The sequence below is a fragment of the Cydia strobilella genome, chromosome 10 (assembly GCF_947568885.1).
Source record: "Cydia strobilella chromosome 10, ilCydStro3.1, whole genome shotgun sequence".
NCBI lineage: Eukaryota > Metazoa > Arthropoda > Insecta > Lepidoptera > Tortricidae > Cydia > Cydia strobilella.
Window position 1 is genome coordinate 12,238,224 of NC_086050.1, and position 24,763 is coordinate 12,262,986.

The 24,763-nt window shown below is 37.4% G+C and overlaps 1 protein-coding gene across 3 annotated transcripts in view; it reads left to right on the forward strand.

Annotated features, from left to right (window-relative positions):
- LOC134744551 (monocarboxylate transporter 10-like) overlaps positions 1 to 24,763 on the forward strand; it is a 202,557-nt gene that overhangs the window by 143,227 nt on the left and 34,567 nt on the right. The window contains exon 2 of one of the 3 annotated variants that reach the window (XM_063678382.1): positions 10,617 to 10,968. The exons of 1 other annotated variant lie outside the window; for it this stretch is intronic. In XM_063678382.1, coding sequence (XP_063534452.1) covers positions 10,692 to 10,968 — 277 coding nt within the window. In that variant the 5' untranslated portion in view covers positions 10,617 to 10,691. Of the gene's footprint in view, positions 1 to 10,544; positions 10,969 to 24,763 lie in introns of all 3 variants that reach the window. One more of the 3 variants, XM_063678381.1, reaches the window with a different exon arrangement.

Below are 24,763 nucleotides of genomic sequence, written 5' to 3' on the forward strand. Positions count from 1 at the left end.
TGTTTTGAAATTTTGACTTACTTTTGATTTTATCTCTGCCCTGCTTAACGTATCTGCAGTACTTGCATAAAGGCATCGTTTAAATAAAGAACCTATTCAAAGAGAACAAAATAAACAATTGCATGACGTTTCCACTGCGATTACATACGTTTTTATCACGGCAGATTATTTCCCGGCTGGGATTGCTGGGAACCACTGGGAAATTTTCAACAAAACTTAGCACAATTGTAGTACTAGATGTACCTAAGTAACTTTAGAAAACAAACTCAGCTCTTAATTATAAAAGGGTCCTTTACAGTACATATGGTTCTACTTTTCGTGCAAATGTCGAAAGTTTAAAGGGTACAGTACATATGGTACTGTAAACTGTGTACGATACACGTGCGAATAGGTAATTCGCAACTCGCGTCGATTTAAAACACTCCCTGCGGTCGTGTTTTACACTGTTTTAATTTATCGCCACTCGTTTCGAATTACCTCTTTTCCGCACTTGTATCGTAAATAACTATTTCGTCCCGTATCCTGCTACGACCTTTCATGTCGTTAATGATTATTGATTATCTACCTATCACCTATCATTTATCAATAATATATTTATCACTAGGTATTTCATTGCGATAAAATCAAATGTTTCATTAATTCAATATCGCTGAAATTTTGTAGGTACATTTAAAGAATTTAATCTCAGTACCATTTTGTACCTTGAAAGTTGCTAGAGTTAAGATTCCTCGGCAAAATCGACCGAATTTCACCATCCCATACAAACTTTGCACATACAATAACATGAGATATATCTATAGCTGGTCAAGCAAATCTTGTCAGTACAAAAAGGCGACAAATTTAAAAAATGTAGGCGCTAAGGGATATCGTCACATAGAAAATTTGAATTTCGCGCCTTTTTCTACTGACAAGATTTGCTTGACCAACTATCTTGGTATGTTATTAGTTTAATATAGCTCTAGGACATAAAACAAACGAAATACTAATAAACGAAGCTACATAAACTAATTACAGACCTATTGTAAGTACAAAGTTTTAGAGCAATCTCGTTTTAAAATGAGAGCGTAACTACGTTTGTATGTTTGTATGGAGAACCGAGCTTACCGGGGACTCTTAAACCAAGAAAAGTCTGCAGAGATTTTGACAGCACACGCAGTGCACGTGTTATTTAAAACGTCAAACTTCTATGAAATTATGACGTATAAATAACACTGGCACTGCGTGTGATGTCAAAATCTCTGTAGACTTTTTTTGATCTAACTCTAGGTCCCCCTCATACTATTGTCACTGTGACAAGGCACGAAATTGTATTGAAATTAAATTCCTTGACCTTGTATACTACGCATGATCTTCATCAACATTATAATTATTTACAACTCGTGCGTCGATCGGTACCTGCCTATATCAAATAAGTAATCAATAAAAAACCACTATTGCTGGGCTAGCTGGGAAAATGGTACTCATTTTTCAGTCCAGACATGGCCAGTTGACTTGGGGTAGGCTTGAGTCGGTCATGAACTAAGAACTGTTAAGAATGAAATCCCATGAAGGACCGAAAGGAACTAAATCTTTTTGCACGCTCTTAATCGGTCTTTAGGTCCTTTAGTTCAGTGGGATTGGAGAGCGCTTGACTGACTAAAACGGTAAATGGATGGAACGAAACGGTTGACAATGTCATTGGCACGAGTGTAAACGAGATGAAAGAATGACGTGACACTCCTAAGCCCGTAAAATATGAAGAAAAATCTAATATTTTCTTCAGATTTGTTTTTTTTTTTTATTGTGTTAAGGTGTTTTAATGTTTAATATCGACACATCGTATCGTACAAATTAAATTGTATTCAGTTACTAAATATTGAAAAAAATCCAATGAAAACCGATTCCTATTCATTCCCGGCTCTCAACAACCGAACTGAACTAAAGGAACTAAAAGACCGAACTAGTTCGTTTGACCGATTGACCGAGAGCGGAGCGCTCTCTGTAGTGACCGAGCAGGCACAAGCCTAACTTGGGGTCGCCTCTATCTAACACGAGAGTTCTTACTTAGGTACTTATCCGTGGTCTACAACTAAGTACATACCTTTTGTCCTTGATCTACTTCTTTTCTTATTATGCGAGGAGTGAAATCTGGAGACAAAGTTTTGAACATGTAAAAAGTAAACAAAAAATTAAACTGAAATTATATCTAACTGCCAATTTAAAGTCTATATATCTGTCAATGAATTCGGTAAGTTTCGTGGCCATTGGATTCTTTATCTTGAAATTGTGGTCAATCTAGAAGAACCGGAAGGAAGCGGGTTAGAGGTGAAGGTATGTTTATAATATTTTTACATCCTTTTTCTTTAAAAACACTACTACTAGAAAGTCTGGTTCAGGTAAACATTCCAGCATTAGCCAGTTTTCTGGGAGAGATCGATTGAAGAAAATGACGGCCCGCTGAGTCACAAAATCTTATAGAAAGGTAATGAGATTATTAAAATGTGGCAGTAAAACTGTTTAAAAATATCTTGAAGATATGGGCATCGGCAAACATTTAAGAAAAGTCAAGGTCACCGTCTCCGAAAATAAAAATAAATAACTAAATTTTCAGTTATTTATTTACGTACGTCATACCGACAAAAATGTACAAAAACAGCTGTTTTTGCGTTATGGGGCTTATGGGGGACTAATCATATGTCACTTAAAATGGAAATTTATGCCAAGGTAACTATTATTTTGAGAACACCAATGGGACGAGAATGTAAAATATGTCGAGCATACGAAGTTTCCTAAAAAAGTTTTCCTAAGGAACATAAAATTTTAACTTAAAAAATGCCAACATGTGTGTTTTCGACACCACAACTTCCGTTAAAAATCTCGCATTTGAATAAACTTTATCATTTATGAAAATTAACCATGTTGTTTATATTTATTGCGACATTGAATTTTGTTCAGATTTCACTCCGCAACGCATACGTTATTACATTACAGCTTATCATTATCCCTTCTTTGATTTTAAATCGGAGTAACGCTGTCTGATGGTGTCAATTAGCTGGTTGACTTAAAAATACCTTAAGTATAAGAATAAGAATAAGAATAAATCTTAAATCATTAGTTTAAATAACTCTACGATTTATGTGTACAGTACCATAAATAATACCTTAAATCATTACTATCATTAGTTTAAATAACTCTACGATTTGTGTGTACAGTACCATAGATTTGCCAATTGGTATGTTATTGTAGATAGTACCTAATAATAGTGAACCGCAAATCGATTGCCAAAAGTTAAAACACTGGTCAACTAATATGGAACCTTAACTGTGGCATCAGAATCTCGATCAAGTTGCTATTATCTCATCAATCGGATGATAGCTTTCAACGTTCGAGGCCAAAGTGTGATTACACCGCTTATTATTGTGTGTTTATCTATATGTAAACGTGCCATTATCTATGATCATTAGGGCAGTTAAACGCTCAAACTGATATTAGATTTGCTGGTTGATTTGTTTCAAGACGTCTTTACATACTTTTCTTATCAACAGTCACAACATTAATTGTACAATTCGTGACCAGATCATTTTTATCACTTAGTTCACGTACATAAATAATGTACAGTCGAGTTCATAAATATGCATAGTTTTATTTCATGAGTAAGGTAACTATCGCGGTAACCGAAGACAATATTATTAAACCTACCAGGTAGAAGATTTTTACAATATATATGGCTCTTGGCATCGCGGTATTTTGTTCTTGTTCTTTCAATCCGAAAGTCGCGGATTCAAACCCCGGGTCGTACCAATGAGTTTTTCAGATAGGTACTGTACTTATGTACGAAATATCATTTGATATTTACCAGTCGCTTTTTGGTGAAGGAAAACACCGTGAGGTAACCTGACTAATCCTAATAAGGCCTTTTTTTTTTTATACAGGGGAAATGCGTTGCGCATACCACCCGGGTGCGGGGATGTACCCGGGATGGTTATGTGGGACTCACCACGTAAGTCCGGTATACCCACTAAAACCACCTGTCTGTCGCCTCGGTGCTGTAAGGCGAGGCCATGGGAACGCCAGTGCACTCTACCATGACCCCGCAGCGAACGGCTGTTAAGCCCCTTCTCTGGAGGAAAACTCCAACCATCCATTTGGGGGGGCGTCCTAGAATGCCCCTCACCATCCTAATAAGGCCTAGTTTTCCCTCTAGTCTGGGTTGGAAAGTCAGATGGCAGTCGCTTTCGTAAAAATTAGTGCCTACGTCAATTCTTGGGATTAGTTGTCAAGTGTAGTAATTAGTGGCAAAATGCCGGGATAACGCGAGGAAGATTATGTAACATGCGGGTGGAAAATAAAAGGCCTTAATATTTTTAAACATTAAGGCCTTTTTATTTAACCGTGCGCACTTTTCATTTTATTAATACGAATTACGAAAAGTTATAATTTATAGATCATATATAACGAGTAAATATTATATGAAAATCTGATGATAATTGTGTTTACAATTGCAAAATCCTAGGGGCTACCTAAAGAAAAATCATGTTTTATTATTTCATTTCTAAGACAAATGGATTCAAGTCGACGTCATACAGACTACATTCTAGCCTTAATATATTATATCTCACATAAACATAGACAAATAAATATCTCAGTTAAGAGATAATATTACCGCAGTGCTACGTTAGAGTTACTAGTTAAATGGGGTGGAAACTGTGAAAAGATGGTTGATAGGCGCACATAGATCACTTACTCAATAGACGAAGCATATACAACGATTCATAATCACATATCATTGACGCCATACTAATTTCGCATAAGAGCGCAACCGCTAATCAACATGCACTTACCAATAGCTACAAACGCTTAGTGAGGTATTAAATATTTGTAATTATAACACATTAGTATAAATTAGTTTATAACACAACTGATTAGTATTATGGCAAGCGACAATGTGGTACCTTTTGATTGAGAACGTCACATTTGTTTAAGCCAATTTTACGGTTTAGCTCACATCTTTTTAGTCACCCGCCATCGTGAATGCTAGTCGCACTGTTAGTGCTTGAAAAAGGAGACCTATTAGGCTCTCCGAAACATGTCGCGCGAGCGACTAAAAACACGTAAGTTAAACCAATGTTAGTATAGACACACGACAGTTTAAATTCTATATTTTTTATTGTTTATATAAATAATTAGTGACTAAAAGATATAGCTGCTGTGCATGTGTGTAATATGTGCAGAATTCTAAACAATCTGCACTTAAAAAAATATTTGTTAAGTAGTACTTAAACTGCTTAACTTTAGCAATCAACGAAACGAAGAGGAAGTAGACCGACGAGTAAAAAAAGCTTGGAATAAGTACTGGAGCCTAACGGAAATCCTGAAAAATAATATAAATATGAAAATCAAGAAAAAAGTTATGGATAATATGTATTTTGCCTTCACTGACCTATGCAAGTCAAACCTGGCTGTTTACTGTAAAAATTAAATCTAAAATAACTACATGCCATAGAGCATTTTTCTACTGACAAGTTTTGTTTGACCAACTATAACTACATGCAGATCGGTTTGTAACAACAAACTCTGTTTTAGGATCTATATACCTATTTTTCAAAATTGATTGTGATTTCTTTATTACTTAAATTCAGTTATTTTTTGAATTGCTCAATGAGTGCGGCTTATTATTTTTTTCAAGTGAGACGAAAGGTTAATGCGTAGTGTATGGGAGATTGTCTTTGTAGGCGCAAGTCGATCTAGAGCCCGCGATAGATAGTGGGTTGTTTGTTGTAACACAATTTATGGGCGGACATTATCGGTGCCAGCCAAAAAGTTACGTTGCCCTGCAGAGGTTGTTTTTCCTACTTACGATCCATAAAGGGGTTATTAAGGTATTGGGAAACGTCTGGTGTTATTGTGTGTGTCTGTTAAAAGTCACTTCGGTTAATTTATTATCTGCTATTTTTAGACTACCCGGGGACGCTTGTTCCATGACGTAACGCCAATCTTTCCCATAGAAATTTAGAAATAAACTTTTTCAATAGTGACTTTGAGTAGGTATTCTAAACTTATTTTCAAGTCAAATGTACTACAATTGAATATTTATCTTCAGGCCCAGAAGACGTTTAATATTAATTGTACTTTTGTACTTATACGATTTAGGGTGAAATGAAACGATATACATATTATGTATTCTCCAAAACTGACTTTTCTGAATCAACCAAGTTTCACTTAGATCGAAAATGATAACGAATGCTACACAATGCTATATAAAATTAACAGTTTCATTAAAACGTAACATAAGCTGGCAAAACAATTCCATGATTTTATCTGATAAACGATATGATATCTGAGTGTCCTCAATAATTACCATTACATCGCCGATAACACCTTTCATTTCACAAAACCAGAGGATTAATACAACTTATTAGACTCTCTGACAACGGTACGACCGTCTTCAAATAATAAACCTCCAAGCCCTGATATCAACTATAGCTTTTGAATTCGCGTATACTGTTACCGATGTTAACGCCGAAGCAACCATAAAGAAGAAGGAGTAACGTTCAAATTTCAAAAACAAGAATTGTGAGCTGTCAGGAAGATACTTTATATCAAGGATCCTGTTATTTGGTCCTTACCCGTGTTACAATGACAGTCCATAATACTTTTCTTTTTAGGTCTCGGTGTCGGTTTTATCAAATGTCTGTCTTTTTATAAGAGAACTGCGAGTCGATGATACTTATCCTTTTTCTAACTTAGGGTACGGGTCGCATGGAATTGAAACATCTTGTCTATCATAACAAATTATATGGCACTTTGTAACTATTGAGATATAATTAGAGTTTTGAATGATTCACGGTTAGTTTCACTAGACTTATATTGACCGGGACACACAAAAGGTAATACAAAAGGTAATCACGGTCTATATCCCGGTCAATATAAGTCTATTGAGATATGTTTATTTTATTGGTTTAGGTTTTTACAAAATAGTTGTAGTCAGAAATATTTGTCTATAATTTAAGCTTTCGTTACCTAATAAAAAAGTTTTATATCAGTTGTTTCTCATCAAAATTACTCCAATTAGCCCATGTATGTATTTTTTGTATGTATGTTAGTCTGAAAGGTACAGACAAAGAGAGCTGTAACGTAATAAAAGTATCTCACGTACGAGGAGATCATAAACTATGGATAGAACCTAATCGAGTGCAATCTTAAAGATTCGTCACGTTTTGTCAGTGTCACGTCACGTTTGACGAAAACTGTAATAAAATAAAAGTATAATTCTAAAACAAAAAATATAATTCTAAAATTGGCTCAGGATATCTTTGAGCCAGAATAGTTTAGTGGTGGCTGTCCAGTCAAATAGTCCACACTCCACAGATACTAAAAGCATCTGCCACCCTGGAGTTAGAGATGCACCGGATATTCGGCTACTTTCCGGTATCCGGCCTATCCGGCCCTTATTTTAATGAATGGATGAATGAATATTCTTTATTTCAGACCATGCATGTCCATATACAATTGAATTACATGTAAAATTAATATTAAATTATATAATAAATAATATTATATGTATATTAATATCCGGCCGGATACCGGTTAGTGACCTACTATCCGGCCGGATACCAGATAGTAACTTTGCTTGATTTTGGAATAAACAAATTGGATTTAAGAAACGGTAACAGTCATAATCGTACTTATTTTTTTTTTTAAACAATGTAAACACTCACTTGCACGTGCACTCATTTCGTACCTAGAAATGAGTCCGCGCGAACGTTCACTACGAAACAGGTCAAAATCTGCACAATGGGCACATGAAAAACCGAAATGTGGGTATAGTTCCGCCGGCCGAATGTTCGGCGTCCGGATACCGAATATTCGGCCGATGGTCAGGACGAACACCCGGTATCCGGTATCCGGCCAAACAACTATCCGTTGCATCTCTATACCTGGAATACTCGTATTTTTCCAAAGAGAGGTATATCTCTATAGTGCGCGTTTATAACTAAGTATAATGTCTGATTGTTTAACATAATTATACCTAGCCATATCCCTTTTGTTAAGTTATTAGTGAATGGTAGATACTTTTGACGCGTAGCATGATCCGCTACTTTTGATGCTGACTAGTGGGACTGTGGATTAAGTCAAGAGGCCCCGGCCCACTGATTACCAGTCCGCCGGACGATATCAGCCTGTCAGAACAAAAAGTTGACAGCTCCGAACAACTAACAGGCTGATATCGTCCGGCGGACTGATAATTAGTGGGCTCCTTCATGTCCTTGTAAAATAAATAAATCTATTTTTTTACTACTATTTCACTTCATTTCACCACATTTCACTTTCTTTACTTGAAACATAGATAGACAGCATCTAAAAGCTTAGCATGAAAAAAACAGCATAAGGTCAGGTTTAGTTGAGTAAACGTTGTGGTAACGTTATTATTCACGTATATAACGTACGTCCTTAGTAAACATAACCGTAGGCATTAGATTTCATTCCATGCTTTCCGTTTACATTCAACCTCTTTATGCAAATGGCAACTAAAGTGTATGTGGTAACGTAAAGGTTAACACTCACATATCCACTCGATACCAACTCAACATGAGCCGTTTATCAAGATTTTTTTGGATGTATATAGACCAAATCTTAATCGTTTCGCCTTGACATAAGGTCTTGTTATAGGTGAACGACGAACGCCGCTGCTCGACACGTAGCTTGACGTTACGTAATTAACAAATACTGTATTTTTCCTATGTTGCCGGGTAGATCAATTTTCCATAAGTAAACTGAGTCGCAACTGATCACAATGCGTCCCTTTTGTCGCTCACCCTAGGTATCCTGACACCAGGTAAGGCATTGACAATTCGCCGTTACCGTATAAATGCCCTGTCACCACCGTGCTGACAGTAAGACTATCCACTGAACGGAACCAATGTCTTTACCTACTCGAACATGCTGCGATAGTCTAATTGACAGGAAAATTATTATAAATAAATTTTTTAACATTTACAATAAATTAAATCTTTGAAAATAATCATTGTGTGCATTAACCTTAAGGCGAAAAATCTTATGAAGTATCAGGTTATTGGCCGTGTAAAAGCTAAAATGCTTTACGTGCTCTTCAGATAACAAATATTTTAGGAGACTGTCGTATCGAACGTGTAGGTATTCGTACAATATGCAGAGGCGCGTCGACGCTCAGTTATGCGCTTGTGATGTATTGCTGGCCGTGACAGTTGCATTTGGACAATAATCCGACTTATTTACGAAGATTTAGTACAAATAGGACACTGACAGTGACAGTGGACTCTGGAGATTTATGAAGGTGTTGTCCAGACCGTGTAGGCATGCTCGTTGGTGCGCGAGTCTTGTACTAAGTTAAACCAGTGTAGCGTGATCTAAATATACGAGTACCTACGTAACAACTATGCTATGCAGAGTTCCTGAAGCACCTATCCTATCGCTTACCATTCGCAGGCGATTCTACCGGTTTCAGATAAATAAGAACGTCCCGATTATTTAGCACCAAAATACCTCTATAATTAAAATTAAAGAATCCCTTTAAATGGAATAAAAATGTTATTAGTAAATGGAACATACCGCCAGGGCCGGATTTAGGGGAGGGCAACCGGGGCAACTGCCCCGGGCCTCCACACAAGAGGGGCCCCACAATAGACTTAGGAAAGGATAGGAAAAAATATCTGGGGCCAGGGGGCCTCCACTCCTTTGTTGCCCCGGGGCCTCCACACCTCCAAATACGGCCCCCACAATAGACTTAGGAAAGGATAGGAAAAATTATTTGGGGCCAGAGGGCCTCCACTCCTTTGTTGCCCCGGGATCTCCACACCTCTAAATCCGGCCCTGTACCGCTCCAACCTCTCTGTAATTCAAATAGCACGCGATCCGATAAGGCATGGTTGTAATTAAGACACAGTTTTTCTGGTTCCTTGATCCTTTAACTTGCCTTTGTACAGCAAAGGCAATATACCTACGGTCAAGCGTTTCTCAAGAGCATGAAACGTCTAGCGTCTGACGGGTATTCCAGTGGTTTTCTTGATTTGTCGCTACACTTAAATCCCCAACTTATCTGACTTGGAAAAAATGGACTCGTCGTCGATTTTATTTCGTTTCTTTATCGTAGATGTTGAAGAGGTTTTAAAATAGAATTTAAACTATACTTTGATGCTATCGGTTTTAGTGCAGCTGTTCATTTCAAGTAGTTTTAAAGTGAGGTAAAACGATAACGAAAACTAGTTCGATCATCCTGATGGTTGTTTGAGAAGCTTAACTTTCAGCGAGTCCGATCTATTTCCTACTAACCTCACAACACAATGTAGTGGTTAAGTACAAACATGTATGTAGGTAACTTAATTCTTGATATAAGTAGGTACTGTCTCCAATTGTGACGGATGTCTATCTGCTCGCCAAGGCTCGGACGCAAAACTTAGACACGAATAACGAATATGGCAGAACGGATTAACATTAAATTACTTCGACTGCCTATTTTATTTGAAATACATATCTTCTAGGTCGTTCCTGTTAAAAGTTTAAGTAGTTTCACTTTTAACGTTACTCAGGGCCCTCGAACGGCAAGCTTCTAAAACACTTAAAACAAAACATAATCAATACTCGTATTTAACTCCCGGTAGTGAATAGTGATGTGCCGGACATGATACCCGGTCGTGCGGCGTACCGGTGATGCGGTCACAGGATGCGATGCATTGATGGAAGAGTCATGGTCGAGCGGCGGGGCGCCGCTGCTCCGCACGCGGTCGCTGCCGCTCGTGCTCGAGCCGAGCGGGCCGCCGCGGCAGGCCAAACTCGACCCGCGGCAGCTGCTCACGCTCACCCGCCACTACTACCCCGAGGGCGGCTGGGGCTGGGGCGTGGCCGCCGCGGCGACGCTGGCGCAGATCCTGGCGCACGGGCTGCACCAGGCCGCCGCCGTGCTCGCCGTCGAGGCTGGACGCCGGTTTGGGCCGGAAGTGCGGATGCAAGCAGGTAAAGATAGAAATCATCTAATTTACAAGAACAGCATACAGGTACTAAAAAAACACCGCTTCTTATCAAGGAGAATACCCCTACAGGGATCTCTCCCTGGGAGATATAGAGGAAGATTAAAATTAACCAAAGGTGTGAACTGAAAAGACTGCTCTGAGGTTATCACAGCTCGCACGTACCTAAGTAGATATGACTACATTATAGGGCTGAGGTTCAGTTAACGTGGGACGGATAAAACATATTTATAAGTAGGTAACAGTTGAAACGAACATAGAAAATCACTTTAGCGGGCTTATAAATAAGGGTACGTAAAGTGAAATCATGTTTCCCAATTTTGCACCGAATATGTTAAAAGCTGTTCTTGAGGAAAATGTAACATTTTATAATATGACGCAAGCCGCGGCATTGTCCTCTGAAAAATATCCACTCAAAAAGGTTGTTACGAGGCAAAAATTATAGCACATACAAGAGAGGTGACAATAAATCAAGCTTCGATGATGGCAACAGCCAAGGGTAAGGATCCTCGCACACCTACTTACGCAGCGTACTACGTAGGCGAACAACACGCGAACGCGAAGCAAAGCGATGCGGCGCGGGGTGAATCATTCCTTTGATATCTAGGTATAGAATTGTCCTACGTGGGCGATCTCGTTACGAATGCGAACGCCGTGGGCCCGCCGCGCCGCGCCGCTTCGCTTCGCGTTCGCGAGTTGTTTGCTTACGTAAGACGCAGCGTTATACTGCTCCTGATTCCATTATGTAAACTACGCAACACAAAATAACAAAACTGCAAAATATCTCACATTGGCATATTACCTCGCGAAAACTTTTCAAGAAAAGGAAAATTCGTACGTGTTCATACACTAAAAGAGTGCGCACAATGTTTCAAGACTAAAAGCTACAAACAAGTCGTGGCTTTATATTATTACTTGTACTTTTTCCATCTGTAGTTTTTAGGGTTCCGTACCTCAAAAGGAAAAACGGAACCCTTATAGGATCACTCGTGCGTCTGTCTGTCTGTCTGTCTGTCCGTCTGTCACAGCCTATTTTCTCCAAAACTATTGGACCAATTAAGTTGAAATTAGGTACACATATGTAAGTTTGTGACCCAAAGATGGACATGTAACGTAAACATATTAATTTTAAACACGGGGGCCACTTTTGGGGGGGTAAATGAGAAAATTAAAAAATAAAGTTTGTTAAACTATATCGTGTTACATATGAAATGAAAGAGCTCATTGTGAGAATCTCAAATATATTTTTTTTATAATTTTAAAATAAACAGTTTAGAAGTTATTTAAGGAAATAGGCAAAAAATGACCATTCCCCCCTTTATCTCCGAAACTACTGGGTCAAAATTTAAAAAAAAAAAATACAAAATAGATCTTTACCTATAGATCACCGGAAAACCTAATAGAAATGTGCAGTCAAGCGTGAGTCGGACTTAATTACTTAGTTTTTGATCCGACCCCTACGGGTTTTTTAAAGACATTTCACATAAAAAAACATTGTTTAAATTGTGTAATGTACGGAACCCTTGGAACGCGAGTCCGACTCGCACTTGGCCGATTTTTTTGCATCCACTCCACTTTGCAAGTAATTTGTAACAGTCATTACCCGATATAGGTACAACAACAAGTCGTGAGAAATGTCCTCAATTTTTCTTCACGTAAAACGATCCCGCGTATTGTCAAAGTTTGAAAGGCACGTGATTCACTCTCTTGAGTGTATTTACATGCGTAGGGAGATACAGGAAAACCTGGACAAAGGAAATCTCAACAGATTATTTATTTTGTTACATTTAAAAAGGTAGGTATTCCATAAAATCAGACTCGTTACATGCCAAAATCATGTTTTGTCTAACAAACATAGCTCATGACTTTTTTCTAATAAGTTCGTTCTATTCAAGTAGATTGAGGTAACAATGTTTTTTTTTGTCCAGAATAGATACAGTACGTACCTACTCAATAAGGCAGGAGTAATACAATACAATGGAAAATTTATTTCAATTTAACAACAAAGTTAATTTAATATTCGAACCGGCCAACTGGTTCCAATTACGATTTTATTTCTTGCCAATTATCCTGGCCCCACTTACCGAGGTTTCACTGCATAACGTGGGCAATCGTGTAAGCGTCTGCTGCGGCGTGCGCCGAACCGTGGGGGTAAAGTGAAAAGGGAGAATAAATATATTACTGTGGCCATTGTGTCTAATCGCTCAGGCAGAATGAAATGGGCACAGACAGAAAGTTCTCCCATTTTAAAGACTTTATGTCTTGCTGTAGGACTTTAGCATTGCTTTTTAGGGGTTTATATTCGTTAAGAAAGCATAATGCGATTCCTGTACCGTTAACTGGGGACTGGGGTGATGAATAGGGACAAAACGTAAAATGTGCTTTACCTGACGATTTCTTATAAAATACCCACATTATATCATACAAAACCGTGGCGTCCCACGTGGTAACGCGGCTAGTGTGATGGGCACCTTTGCGCCAGGGACAACTCGGGGGGGACTTTTTGACTAGGCTTACGTTTAGTCTTAAGTTGTTATTGTATTGTTATTTTGTTAGGGTTCCGTACCCAAAGGGTAAAAACGGGACCCATTACTAAGACTCCGCTGTCCGTCTGTCCGTCTGTCTGTCTGTCACCAGGCTGTATCTCATGAACCGTGATAGCTAGACAGTTGAAATTTTCACAGATGATGTATTTCTGTTGCCGCTATAACAAAAAATACTAAAAACAGAATAATATAAATATTTAAATAGGGCTCCCATACAACAAACGTGATTTTTTTGCTGGTTTTTTCCGTAATGGTACGGAACCCTTCGTGCGCGAGTCCGACTCGCACTTGGTGGGTTTTTTTTTTGTTATACTGACATTTATTAAATAAATTACAGATAATGTTCTTGATACAAATTACTATTCTAAAGTAGGTATTAGAGTGTCAATTGACATTTGAACTACTAGCAATTTCAAAATAAACTTAAAAGGCATTTGTAGCATTTGATCATTTTATTAAGTGCTACTTAATAACATTAATCGCATTTCATGCGCATTAATAATGTTTATTTAAAAACTCATTAACAAGTATGCCGACACATTAGGACGAAGAAATTAAACGCCTTAACCACGCACACGCGGCGGAAAATAACTTCCACAACAAATTAATAAGAGGCTATATTCAGATACTCGATACTAAATTGTATAATACAATTTATCTATCCTTTCCCTATGTATCTATTGCATCATTTAGTTTGCCCGTTTCTGGACATTTGCCTCCTCCAAATTCGCCCAAGACTTTCTGTCCCTGGCTACTTGGAACAAGAGTGGCGGCCCGCTCGTTGCTAAAGCAACACTCTTTACCTTTGGCGCTCTTTTGGAAACAGGTACGGAAGCTTTTTTTAAATACCCTATTAGACAGACACTTCCGCTTCTATTACAAATACAAGCTTTCATAAAACAGGCCCCTGGAGCTCAATTCTATAAGTACGAGTAATATAAGACGCACTGAAGATGATGTTAAAATAAATTCGAATTTCTACCGCTTCTATGAACTCACGCAACCAATACATTTTCGATGTCATTTTAACATATGAAGTGTACAGGAATGAAGCCCAAACTCGAACCGATGATAATTAAACTTCTTTTAAGGGAGTAATTAAAATCCTCATCCGCGTCATCAACGAAAAATAAATCTTGTCTCATCTTGGCTTACACGCAGGCTTGTACCATGTGGTGAATAAGAAAATACAAAAAAAAAAGAAAGTTATAAAATTACTTACTTATATGGCAAGTGTAAGTACAGTAGCGGCAAATAATCTCGTTGTTTTTTTTTTTTCAGCTACATTTGCATATTTTTTTGGTAATTTCTCAAAAACGGCTTTAGCGATTTCGATGAAATTTACAATACAGGGACGTATGAAATCGACAATTAGTTAGCCTGAGTTTTCGCGGTAGCCCGGTGGGTATTAAATTGTAAAATGATTCGATTTAACTTACAAACCAGAGGCTAACGAGGGCGGAACATTGATCCATCTAGGTTTTATTGTTGTTAAGATTCGCTTTTGAGTGTTTTCAAATAAGAAATTAAATATTTATAACATACATTAATTGGTGTGTGTGAAGTCCCCAATCCGCATTGTGCTAACGTGGCTGCTTCTTACCACGTGCAATGGGACGTAAGTATTCATATATACAGGGTGGCTAAAACATGTGCATTCCCGTTGCCAGGGAGGTTTTGGGAATATACTGAGCAACTTTTACTGTGGGATCAACCACGAAAACGCGAAAAAAAAATTACCCTCCCATAGAAAATGGACCAGCCAAAATGTATGAAACAGCCATATTTATTTTTGCGATTTTGGGTTAGTTTCATAGTAAAAGTTGCTCAGTATAATCCCAAAACCTCCCCGGCAACGGGAATGCACTTATTTTTCAGCCCCAGGCTCCCATTAGCCGTGGCAAAATACGGGTATAACGCGAGGATGATGGTGATGAAAGTTTGCATCGGCAGCGAACATTTTTTTTTATAGTGGACATGAAAATCTTCTAAGGCCTTAGAAGATTTTCCAGTCCAATATTAGAGGAATTATTATTTATTTATTTTCAAACACATGTCCGGGTCACAGCGGAGTCCAAACGCCAGGACATGGAAAAAACATGTCAATACATACAAAATCATATATCGAGAACAATTTTTATCAGTTAGGGGGTTGAAACTTCGTAGGTTGTGATGTAACAGACAAATCTCATGCGTTGTATAATTAATTATTAATAAATTATTAACCGTCCCTACTGTTATATTTTGCTGCATAATGTTCTATGCTCAAGTAGAATTATATAACCAGCAACATACAAATCCACGCGTACGAAGTCGCGGGCAACAGCTAGTAGTTATATATAGTTTTAGCCTTTTTTAAAGATAGATGAGATGAAATATATAAGTAATATACCTATAATTAATTTTTTGTCCTTAAAGTAATTCATTGCTAATTAAATACTAAATAAAAGCGGACGAATCTGATCCAATTGCATTATATGTACATATTATTTTGAGTAAATATAGTGAAAAGTTATATAATTAAAGAGAAGTTAAGGTCTCAGAGTCAGATTCCCTACTGCTTAGTTTTCAAGTTTGGAAATTTAGAAGGATTCATAAACTTAGTAAAAGTATTACTAGACCGTGTATTTTGTGGAGCTCGCGCCAGGCCATTGTCTGGGCCATGATTTTAAAATGATTGAATCAATGAAGTGGAAATATAAAGTACACATTTGTGTATAAAATACTGCTACTGAGCTTGGGCACTATATCTGAAGTACTTAATATCTAGATAGGTATGAAAGGAGCGAAAGAAACTGAAAAACATGTTCATAAATTACTCAGTGATGCTGTTTACTAGTTGTGACAATTTTCGAAGCTTTTCACCAAAACTTACGTAACGAAATAAACTAGTAAACAAAATGTACATACTTATATAGTTGTATACTTTATGTTATTTGGTACAAATCAGTACGCTTTAAACATATTTTATATAAGTATAATACAGGGTGGGCCAATGATAAATGCATTTTAACGAAAGACGTGAATACGAAAAGAGAATTTATCACTGGCCCACCCTGTAGATAATCTCAGCCGCTTACTCAAATTATTCCACTCGGCATTGGTATACCCACATAAGCACGATATTGGTTTGTCAAAGTAACAGATGTGACATTGGTAGTATTACATAACTTTAATGTTTTCTAAATAAAGTGGACACATGAAAACCACGCACGACCTGTCAGTCTGCCAGTCAAATTGTCCCTGTGTCCATATTTACCATTCTTCATGTGTATTAAATACAGATATCTGGGAGACCGAGCTTTCATCGGAAAATATATAAAAACTCAAAAATGCGCGTTTTCCCAGAGATAATATCGATTTTCGCCCCCGAAAACCCCCATATAGCAAATTTCATCGAAATCGTTAGAAAAAAATATTTATATATATGTATATGTATATTTGCTCGTTTAATGGCATAAGATAGTAATAATAAAAGTAACGCCATAAAGCCATTATAGGTATATATGTCCAACATTAATTAAACCGCATATTTATCGCCACAATCGGCAGAGAAATTTTTATTTACGTTAATGAACAGCTCGCACTAAGACCCGGTTTTTTTTAAATTAAACCTGCAGATTCATTATGCATTCGTTTAATTGGAAAACCAGCTTCCTTTTTACACCATGTGGGTCTACAGGGGAGGGTATTAGTGCCAGTGATAAGCCTTACAGGCGGGACAGTGGACAGCTTTGACTCCGGGGTGAATCTTATACACAAAGCGAATTTAATTAAAATATTCCTTTGAAAAAACTTTCATGCTGTATTTAAAACCTTTTGGTATGATCTCCTTTAATCAACAATACCTACAGTATTTTTTAATTTAAAATATATGTTGTAGATTTTTGTAAATCTTACATGGCAAGTTTTTAAAAGAGAGCCGTTACCTTAATTTAGTTGAAAGATGCCACAGGTAATCATATAGACCGAATAAATGAAGGGTACACGGAAAGAACATGTTTAGTCACTTTTTTAGTACCATTTTGAGTAATCGCGTTTCCGTGACCAGGTCTTTTTTAACTAAAAAAAAGTTGTGTTACATATATTATACAGTGGTAGCAAAAGATATAACTAATAGTTCAATAAGAGCTCTACAGTTTGAAATGAAAATCTCATAAGTGACTAGACATGTTCTTCCCGTGTACCCTTCAAATGATGTATAGCCAGCATTCTAGAGGTCCTTAAAACAAAGTTACGTTTACATTATCCCGCAATAAACGCCTGACTAGCCATCTCATCCTATTGTCGCGTCGTTAAAACTGACAATAAATAGGGTTGACGCGTCCCATGGTCGTCAGGAATCGATCATCCTGCAGAACAGCGTTATCTCCATATCTGGCCAAAGTATTCACAAATCCACATTGGCAGTATAAAAGACCGCGCGAATTTAGTTCATGTCCTAACCGTTATAACGTAACGTGACCTTCGATTGTATTGTATAATTTAATAAAATGTATCAAAGCTAAACGATAATATTTTGAAGACGGTTTGATTTAGTTAAATGATTAAATTTTAAATCTTTAGTCATTTTGTAAAAGACGTGTAATTAAGATGTATATTCTTTAAAATTATTTACCTATCAACGTATTTTTTGGCCACCTGTATTTTTACGTAGTCAAATACGCGTGACATATATTTCAAAAAGCCTACGTGTCCATATGAACGATCTGTCTCAGTGCTTGAAAATGTAGAATCTACAAAATATATCGCGCTTAGTGACTAAAAAAAGAAGTGAAATACTCTGTAAATATGACTCATGTAAAAGTTTTATTTAATAAATTTAATATTGCCGGCATGCTACTTATGGTAGCATTATTTAAACACGGTAGTGGTAACTCCTACAAAAACTGGTACAGTGGCCATCAGATATATCGGAGCGGTCAAGGCGCTCACAAATATCTGAACACGCCTCTATTGTCAAGGCGTTAGAGTGCGTGTTCAGATATTGTGAACACCTCGGCCGCTCCGATGTATCTGATGGAGACTGTACTTTTCTGTGTCAAACATTACACCTAATTAGAGATCGTTATTAGTTGGTTCGTCCAAGCTATCGACACACTCGCAGACTGATTCAAACTCCAAAATTGCGAAGAATTAGAAGGTTCTTTCAGTTATTAATAACATCCCGGCTATTGATGAACTCATACCTAGCTCATCTCTACTGGACCAGTTTAAATGTGACTCCGAAATAAAAAAAAAAGGAGTGTACAGGTTTTTAAAGGGTCGGCGACGCGCATGTAACATCTCTGGAGTTGGAGGCGTCCATAGGCTAAGGTGACTGCTTACCATCAGGCGGGCCGTATGCTTGTTTGCCACCGACGTGGTATTAAAAACTAATTACAACATTTAAATACAACTATGCAGCACCGGAGATCACGCTTATTTAGTTCACATGTGTTTCAATTTAAAAGTGCTTACTAGTGCGTACTAGACCTATTTGAATAAAGAATACTTTGACTTTGACTTTAACTTTTTGTGTGCGGGAATCTGGGGGCACGGCCGTGCCCCCGCCAAGACGAGACAAAGGGCAAAAGGCAGTGCATATCTTTTCTCGGCACGTTTCGCCGTATTTTCGAACTCTCGTAGCTTCGTCTTGGACAATGCTAGAGAGCTGTAATTTTTTGTATACCATGTACTCAGTAGACTTATCAAAAACACCAAGTTTTATTAAGCTACCTATTATACTTGAAATTTTATAGTACCTTAATTTTCACTGTCCGAAACACATGAAATTCGCGTCATAGAAAATACAGACTACTTCCTGAAGTCTTAGAAGGCTGAAATTTGGCATGTAGGGATGGGTCTGTATGCAGACACATATGGTGACCAGAAATCTGTAACTTTCGCCCTGCAACCCCTACCTAAAAATACCTCAAATCCTGAAAACATTGGTTCCTGAAGTCCTAGAATCGTGAAATTTTGTGTGGTAGCAGTGATCGGAATGCTAATACAAAAACAACAGTAAAAAAAACAAAAAAGTTTTCGAAGTACCGATTTGAACCAGGTTCACGTAAACCAGCCAAATAGCGCCCTCTATATTGGCACTGTTTCTTGTCGTAAACTTTTTAAAACCTTACTTCAAACACAAGCGCTGGTGGCCTAGCGGTAAGAGCGTGCGACTTTCAATCCGGAGGTCGCGGGTTCAAACCCCGGCCCGGCTTAAATTTTTTTTAATTTTTTTTTATTTTTTTAGGAAACAAACAGTCACATACAGATAAGTTTAAACTTGCAGATATACAATAAGACCTATAGTTCCATTAATTATAACATACTGATATTGATAACAAGTAGAAACAGGGCTTGTTCGGCACTGCCTATAAATAGGAAGATACACAGAAGTAACAATTGGATACACAACTAATAAAGTACCTAAGTATCAAACATGCTTACAAACATACATACGTTACATAAGACTATAGAACAATTACATTTTTTTTTTTTAAAGCAAAGACTGCTATGGAAAAAGTAAGCTCCGCAGACCACTACTATATTTACCGAAAGACAATGAGAAGATATCTAGATTTATGAAAACAGAAGGCTGGTTGAAAAAAGTGATCGTATCTACATACATGTAAAAGCTTATATAGCTAAGTGCAGTGCCACACTATGACACTACGGATTGGTAATGAACTATTACATATAATGACATAGCTAAACTAAGCTCATAGAGTACTTCTGCAAGTACACTAGAGTTTCGGTAGATGTCACCTTAATTAGTTTAATTTTTATTACATAGAATTGAGAAACTTAATCTATCTAGATTAGGTAAGTATTAGGTATTTGCTTTGGTATTTGTATGGTATTTGTTAAGATAGGTTTTAACAGTAGGTTTTAACAGTCGCTTTTCCGGAAAGGAAAACATCGCGAGGAAACGGGACTAATCCTAATAATTGCAGTCGCTTTCGTAAAAAATTGTGCCTTGAGTTGATATTAGTTGCCAACTTGCCAAGCCGACCCCAGGCTCCCATGAGCCGTGGCGTGGCTAAAAATGCCGGGATAACGCGAGGAAGATGATGAACTTTAAGCGCAAGGGAGGTTCTGTAAGCTGTACAACCTCGTGAACAAAGCCTAAATAAGTGTAGCCTATTAGAAAAAAAAAACAAAGCTGTATTGATACTAAAATTATTTTACCGAACTTGATTAGCAGTTAAATTGTCTGAACGCGAAGGCCGATGGCGAGCACTTCGCAAGTAGGTGTTTGTGGAAGTCGCAAGAACCATGCATGCATACAGTTGTAGGTACTACAGTTTTGTGTTTGAAAACTACAGAAGCGCGCCTCTCTTGGTCACTTCTGACCTTAATATCTTCGCGGAGCTCGTCCTTCGGCCAAACCGTTCGCCATGAAGATACTTGGAGACGTTGCGGGTAGCGTGTACCTGTCATACGCTCCGGGCATTCGGCCTTCAGTAGCCAAAATGGCAAAAACGGAATCCTTACACATAAAAACTCGCATGCGTGTAGAGATCTCGAAACACCAGAGTAACGCGACCGTAAGATGTATGCATATTCGGAGAGCTCATTTATATACCGGTTTCGTTACCTCTTGACTAGCGTGTGATAAGTGAGCTATTTTAATATTTTTTAAATAAATTCTGCTCACAAAATTTTCCAAAAATAAGTTGAGTAATACGTACGACTTATACAGAAGAACAGCCGGAGACCAGAAAATATTTTTGCCTAACTGTAACGAATACCTACGCTTAGCTCGCACTTCGCACTCGCTAAATTCAAATTTTAATTTAAAAAATACATGTCTGGGGATCAAACTCGAAACGTCGCACTACAAAGCCGCGGTTTTCCAACAGCACTGCGATAGCACGTACGTACCCACACAAAATTCACTAAAATCGGTTGAGTGAGCTGAATCGGAGACCTTAACTAACGCTTAGGTCATTAAAAACAATTCCGATTATGATAATAATGCTTTAAAATTTCTAGAAACTTACAATTTATAATACATAAAATTCCTGACTTATAATTTATATAGGCTCTACATAGATGGCGCTAGCAATACGTAACTTTTATAAAATCTAATGTTAAAATATTTTTGAATTATGCCTGCTTATATATGATCCTGTATTATCGTAGATTCTATAAACGAATAAGTCATTTCTAGCTGGTATATCAACTCTTACAAAAATGAATGAAATCCCACCAAAAACATTTCATGTAAAGTGTTGCCAAGACTAGGCGCATAAAGCTTTTACACTCAAAAGCTATCAGATCCCGTAGTAGGTACCAAGACTTTTACTCTGTAAGTCCTAACTTTATTAGCTCTAACTGTATAAAGCCAACATCTTGGTCAAACGTACAGTACGGCTTGGCCGTTTCGTTGCTGTCAAATGGACAAATTGGACAATCCCTTAATGACACTCAGAATTTGAAAGACTTTTGTAACTACTTTGTACAACAAGTCCACCGAGTGAGTGTTTATGTGACTGCAACGAAACGGCCAAGCCGTACTGTACGTTTGACCAAGATGTTGGCTTTATACAGTTAGAGCTAATAAAGTTAGGACTTACAGAGTAAAAGTCTTGGTACCTACTACGGGATCTGATAGCTTTTGAGTGTAAAAGCTTTATGCGCCTAGTCTTGGCAACACTTTACATGAAATGTTTTTGGTGGGATAATATTTACGAGTAAGTGCCCATATTTGGAGAATGTCTCGCCGCTACGACGAATTAGAATTTTATTAAATTACAAAGGATTGTCAAATGCTGCAATATTAAGATAGTGGTACTTCCTAAGTATAAAACTATAAATTAGCGTGTTCCCTCAAAAATATAGGTACACTTGCTACAGAATTTCCAAGGTATTGCTTTTTAGGGTACCGTACGCGTACGGTCCGTACCCAAAGGGTAAAAACGGGACCCTATTACTAAGACTCCACTGTCCGTCTGTCCGTCCCGTCTGTCCGTCTGTCTGTCCGTCTGTCTGCCCGTCTGTCTGCCCGTCTGTCTGTCCGTCTGTCTGTCTGTAACCAGGCTGTATCTCATGAACCGTGATAGCTACACTTGAAATTTTCACAGATGATGTATTTCTGTTGCCGCTATAACAACAAATACTAAAAAGTACGAAACCCTCGGTGGGCTAGTCCGACTCGCACTTGTCCGGTTTTTTCTATTGCTTTAAAGCGTTTGTCGAATCCCGTTAACTTCGGCACGTTTCCACTTATAGAAACGAAATATTATCTAATGAAAGATGTTAAAATTATTACTTAAGAAATTATTTCTCTGCGTCAACAAAAACACTCTGTAAAGACTATATTAAACTACATTAAACGAATTAAAATTTGGAATTAATTTTATCCCACGCTTATTTGCGTAGTTACGGGGTTAGGAAGGTTAGGAATGACTGAACTTTGAATGGAATGCCTATTTTATAGTCATTAATGTGTCACACCTTTACAGTAATTATGTTTATAATCATAAGTGGTTAAATATACTAAACTATTTGTTGGCCTACATAGTTACATAGCCATGAGATGTTTTCTTCATAGTTAATTTGAAAATTATTTCTTGTTCTAATGAGTCCAGTTCAAAAGTTTGAAGTAGGGGAACGGAGGGCTTAATGTAACAGGGGTAAGTAGCGGTCACTTTTAAAATTAAAATTAAATTAAATTTATTTAAGACCAACAAAGGCTCAATTTTAACACATTTGACACTTTTGACGGGGAATTCATTTTTTTTGCGAAATAACCCTCTTATAACTTGGGGTATAGGTAATGTAAACACCTCCGGGGGCCGTTTCTCAAAAGCTTGTAACTTGTAATACAAGCGGATGTCACTTTTTGACAGCTTTTGTTAGAAAGGGACTTCCATTTGTATTACAAGTTACAAGCTTTTGAGAAATTGGCCCCAGGGCCCCGCCAGACATCGAAGCGAGTCGATGTGCACACGAGCTCTACTAGGTATTGTAAAAAAAATACTTACAAAAAAATTGATTTTGACTATTGAAGTTAAATTAATTGTTCATTTTGTTTTCGTTGCTACAATGTAAATTTAATTGTCTTTTATTTAACTGACATTGATTTCATCACCAACATAGCTTCCTTTGTGATCATGATGCAGTCTTCACATTGGATGCTGATTCGCACGCCGCGCCGCTCCGGTGTGTGCGAGCAGGACATCACTATACACGTGCATAGCGCCATCTCACTCACAGGGCGATCCGATCGCAGTGATAACCGCGTAATTTAACCGAAATGATACCACGCTGCAAATATGGCGGGCGAAGATTGATGTTTAAAATAAGGTCCGACACAGCGACACGCGTGTCAAAGGCGTCAAATGAATGATGGACTTTATCTGCTCTTCTTGGAAAAAATGTTGATGACGCAACAGTTAGGGAGATTATAAAATAAGCAACATGAATAGGTACATAAAATATAGGTAATATTAATATATAGTCTTGGTTACAATTTCATTTACTTACTTTAAATTATACTGCACCTACTTAATCTTTCTGCTTTAGTCCATTAGTTGACTGGTAGAGAATGCTTTAAGACATTAAGTCCGCCATTTGCACCTATATGTATTGTGCAATAAATAAATAACAAAAGATTCCGACGTGTTGAGAACTTCCTTCTTTTTAGAAGTCGGTTAAAAGTATAAATAATAAACCTATAAAATACAAATATGCTATTAAGAAAAATCTTGTGTCTACGTATTTTTAAAAAGTTCCTAGTTTTAACTAGAATTTATAAATAAAATATACCAAAATTATGAAGCCCCTAATTAGATACATAGAAGAATCGGTAGATAGAAGAGCGTACTTTCATCTTAAATGCCGGCAACGCACTTACAACCCCTCTGGTGTTGCGGTTGTCCATGGGCGGCGGTAATCGCTTACCATCAAGCGATCCGTCTGCTCGTTTGCCTCCTATATCATTAAAAAAATTACCTAGCCAATATAAACAAGATAATTAAAAGTATCTCAATGTTAAAATTTAGCTAAAAATAATATAAAAAACTCCTTATTTTTTTTTATTATGTTCAATTTAAAAACTGATACAAAGTATTGTTAATAATGGGCACGAATTTTAAATTATTGGACTATGAAATTGGAAACAAGAATCCGTTAGGATTTTCGCCATCATCCCTCAAAGCTAAAATGGACGTTCGAAAATAATGAATACAAGCTCGGTTAACCTTATCGCTGATTGGACGGCTTTCAGGCCAGGTAAATCAAAAT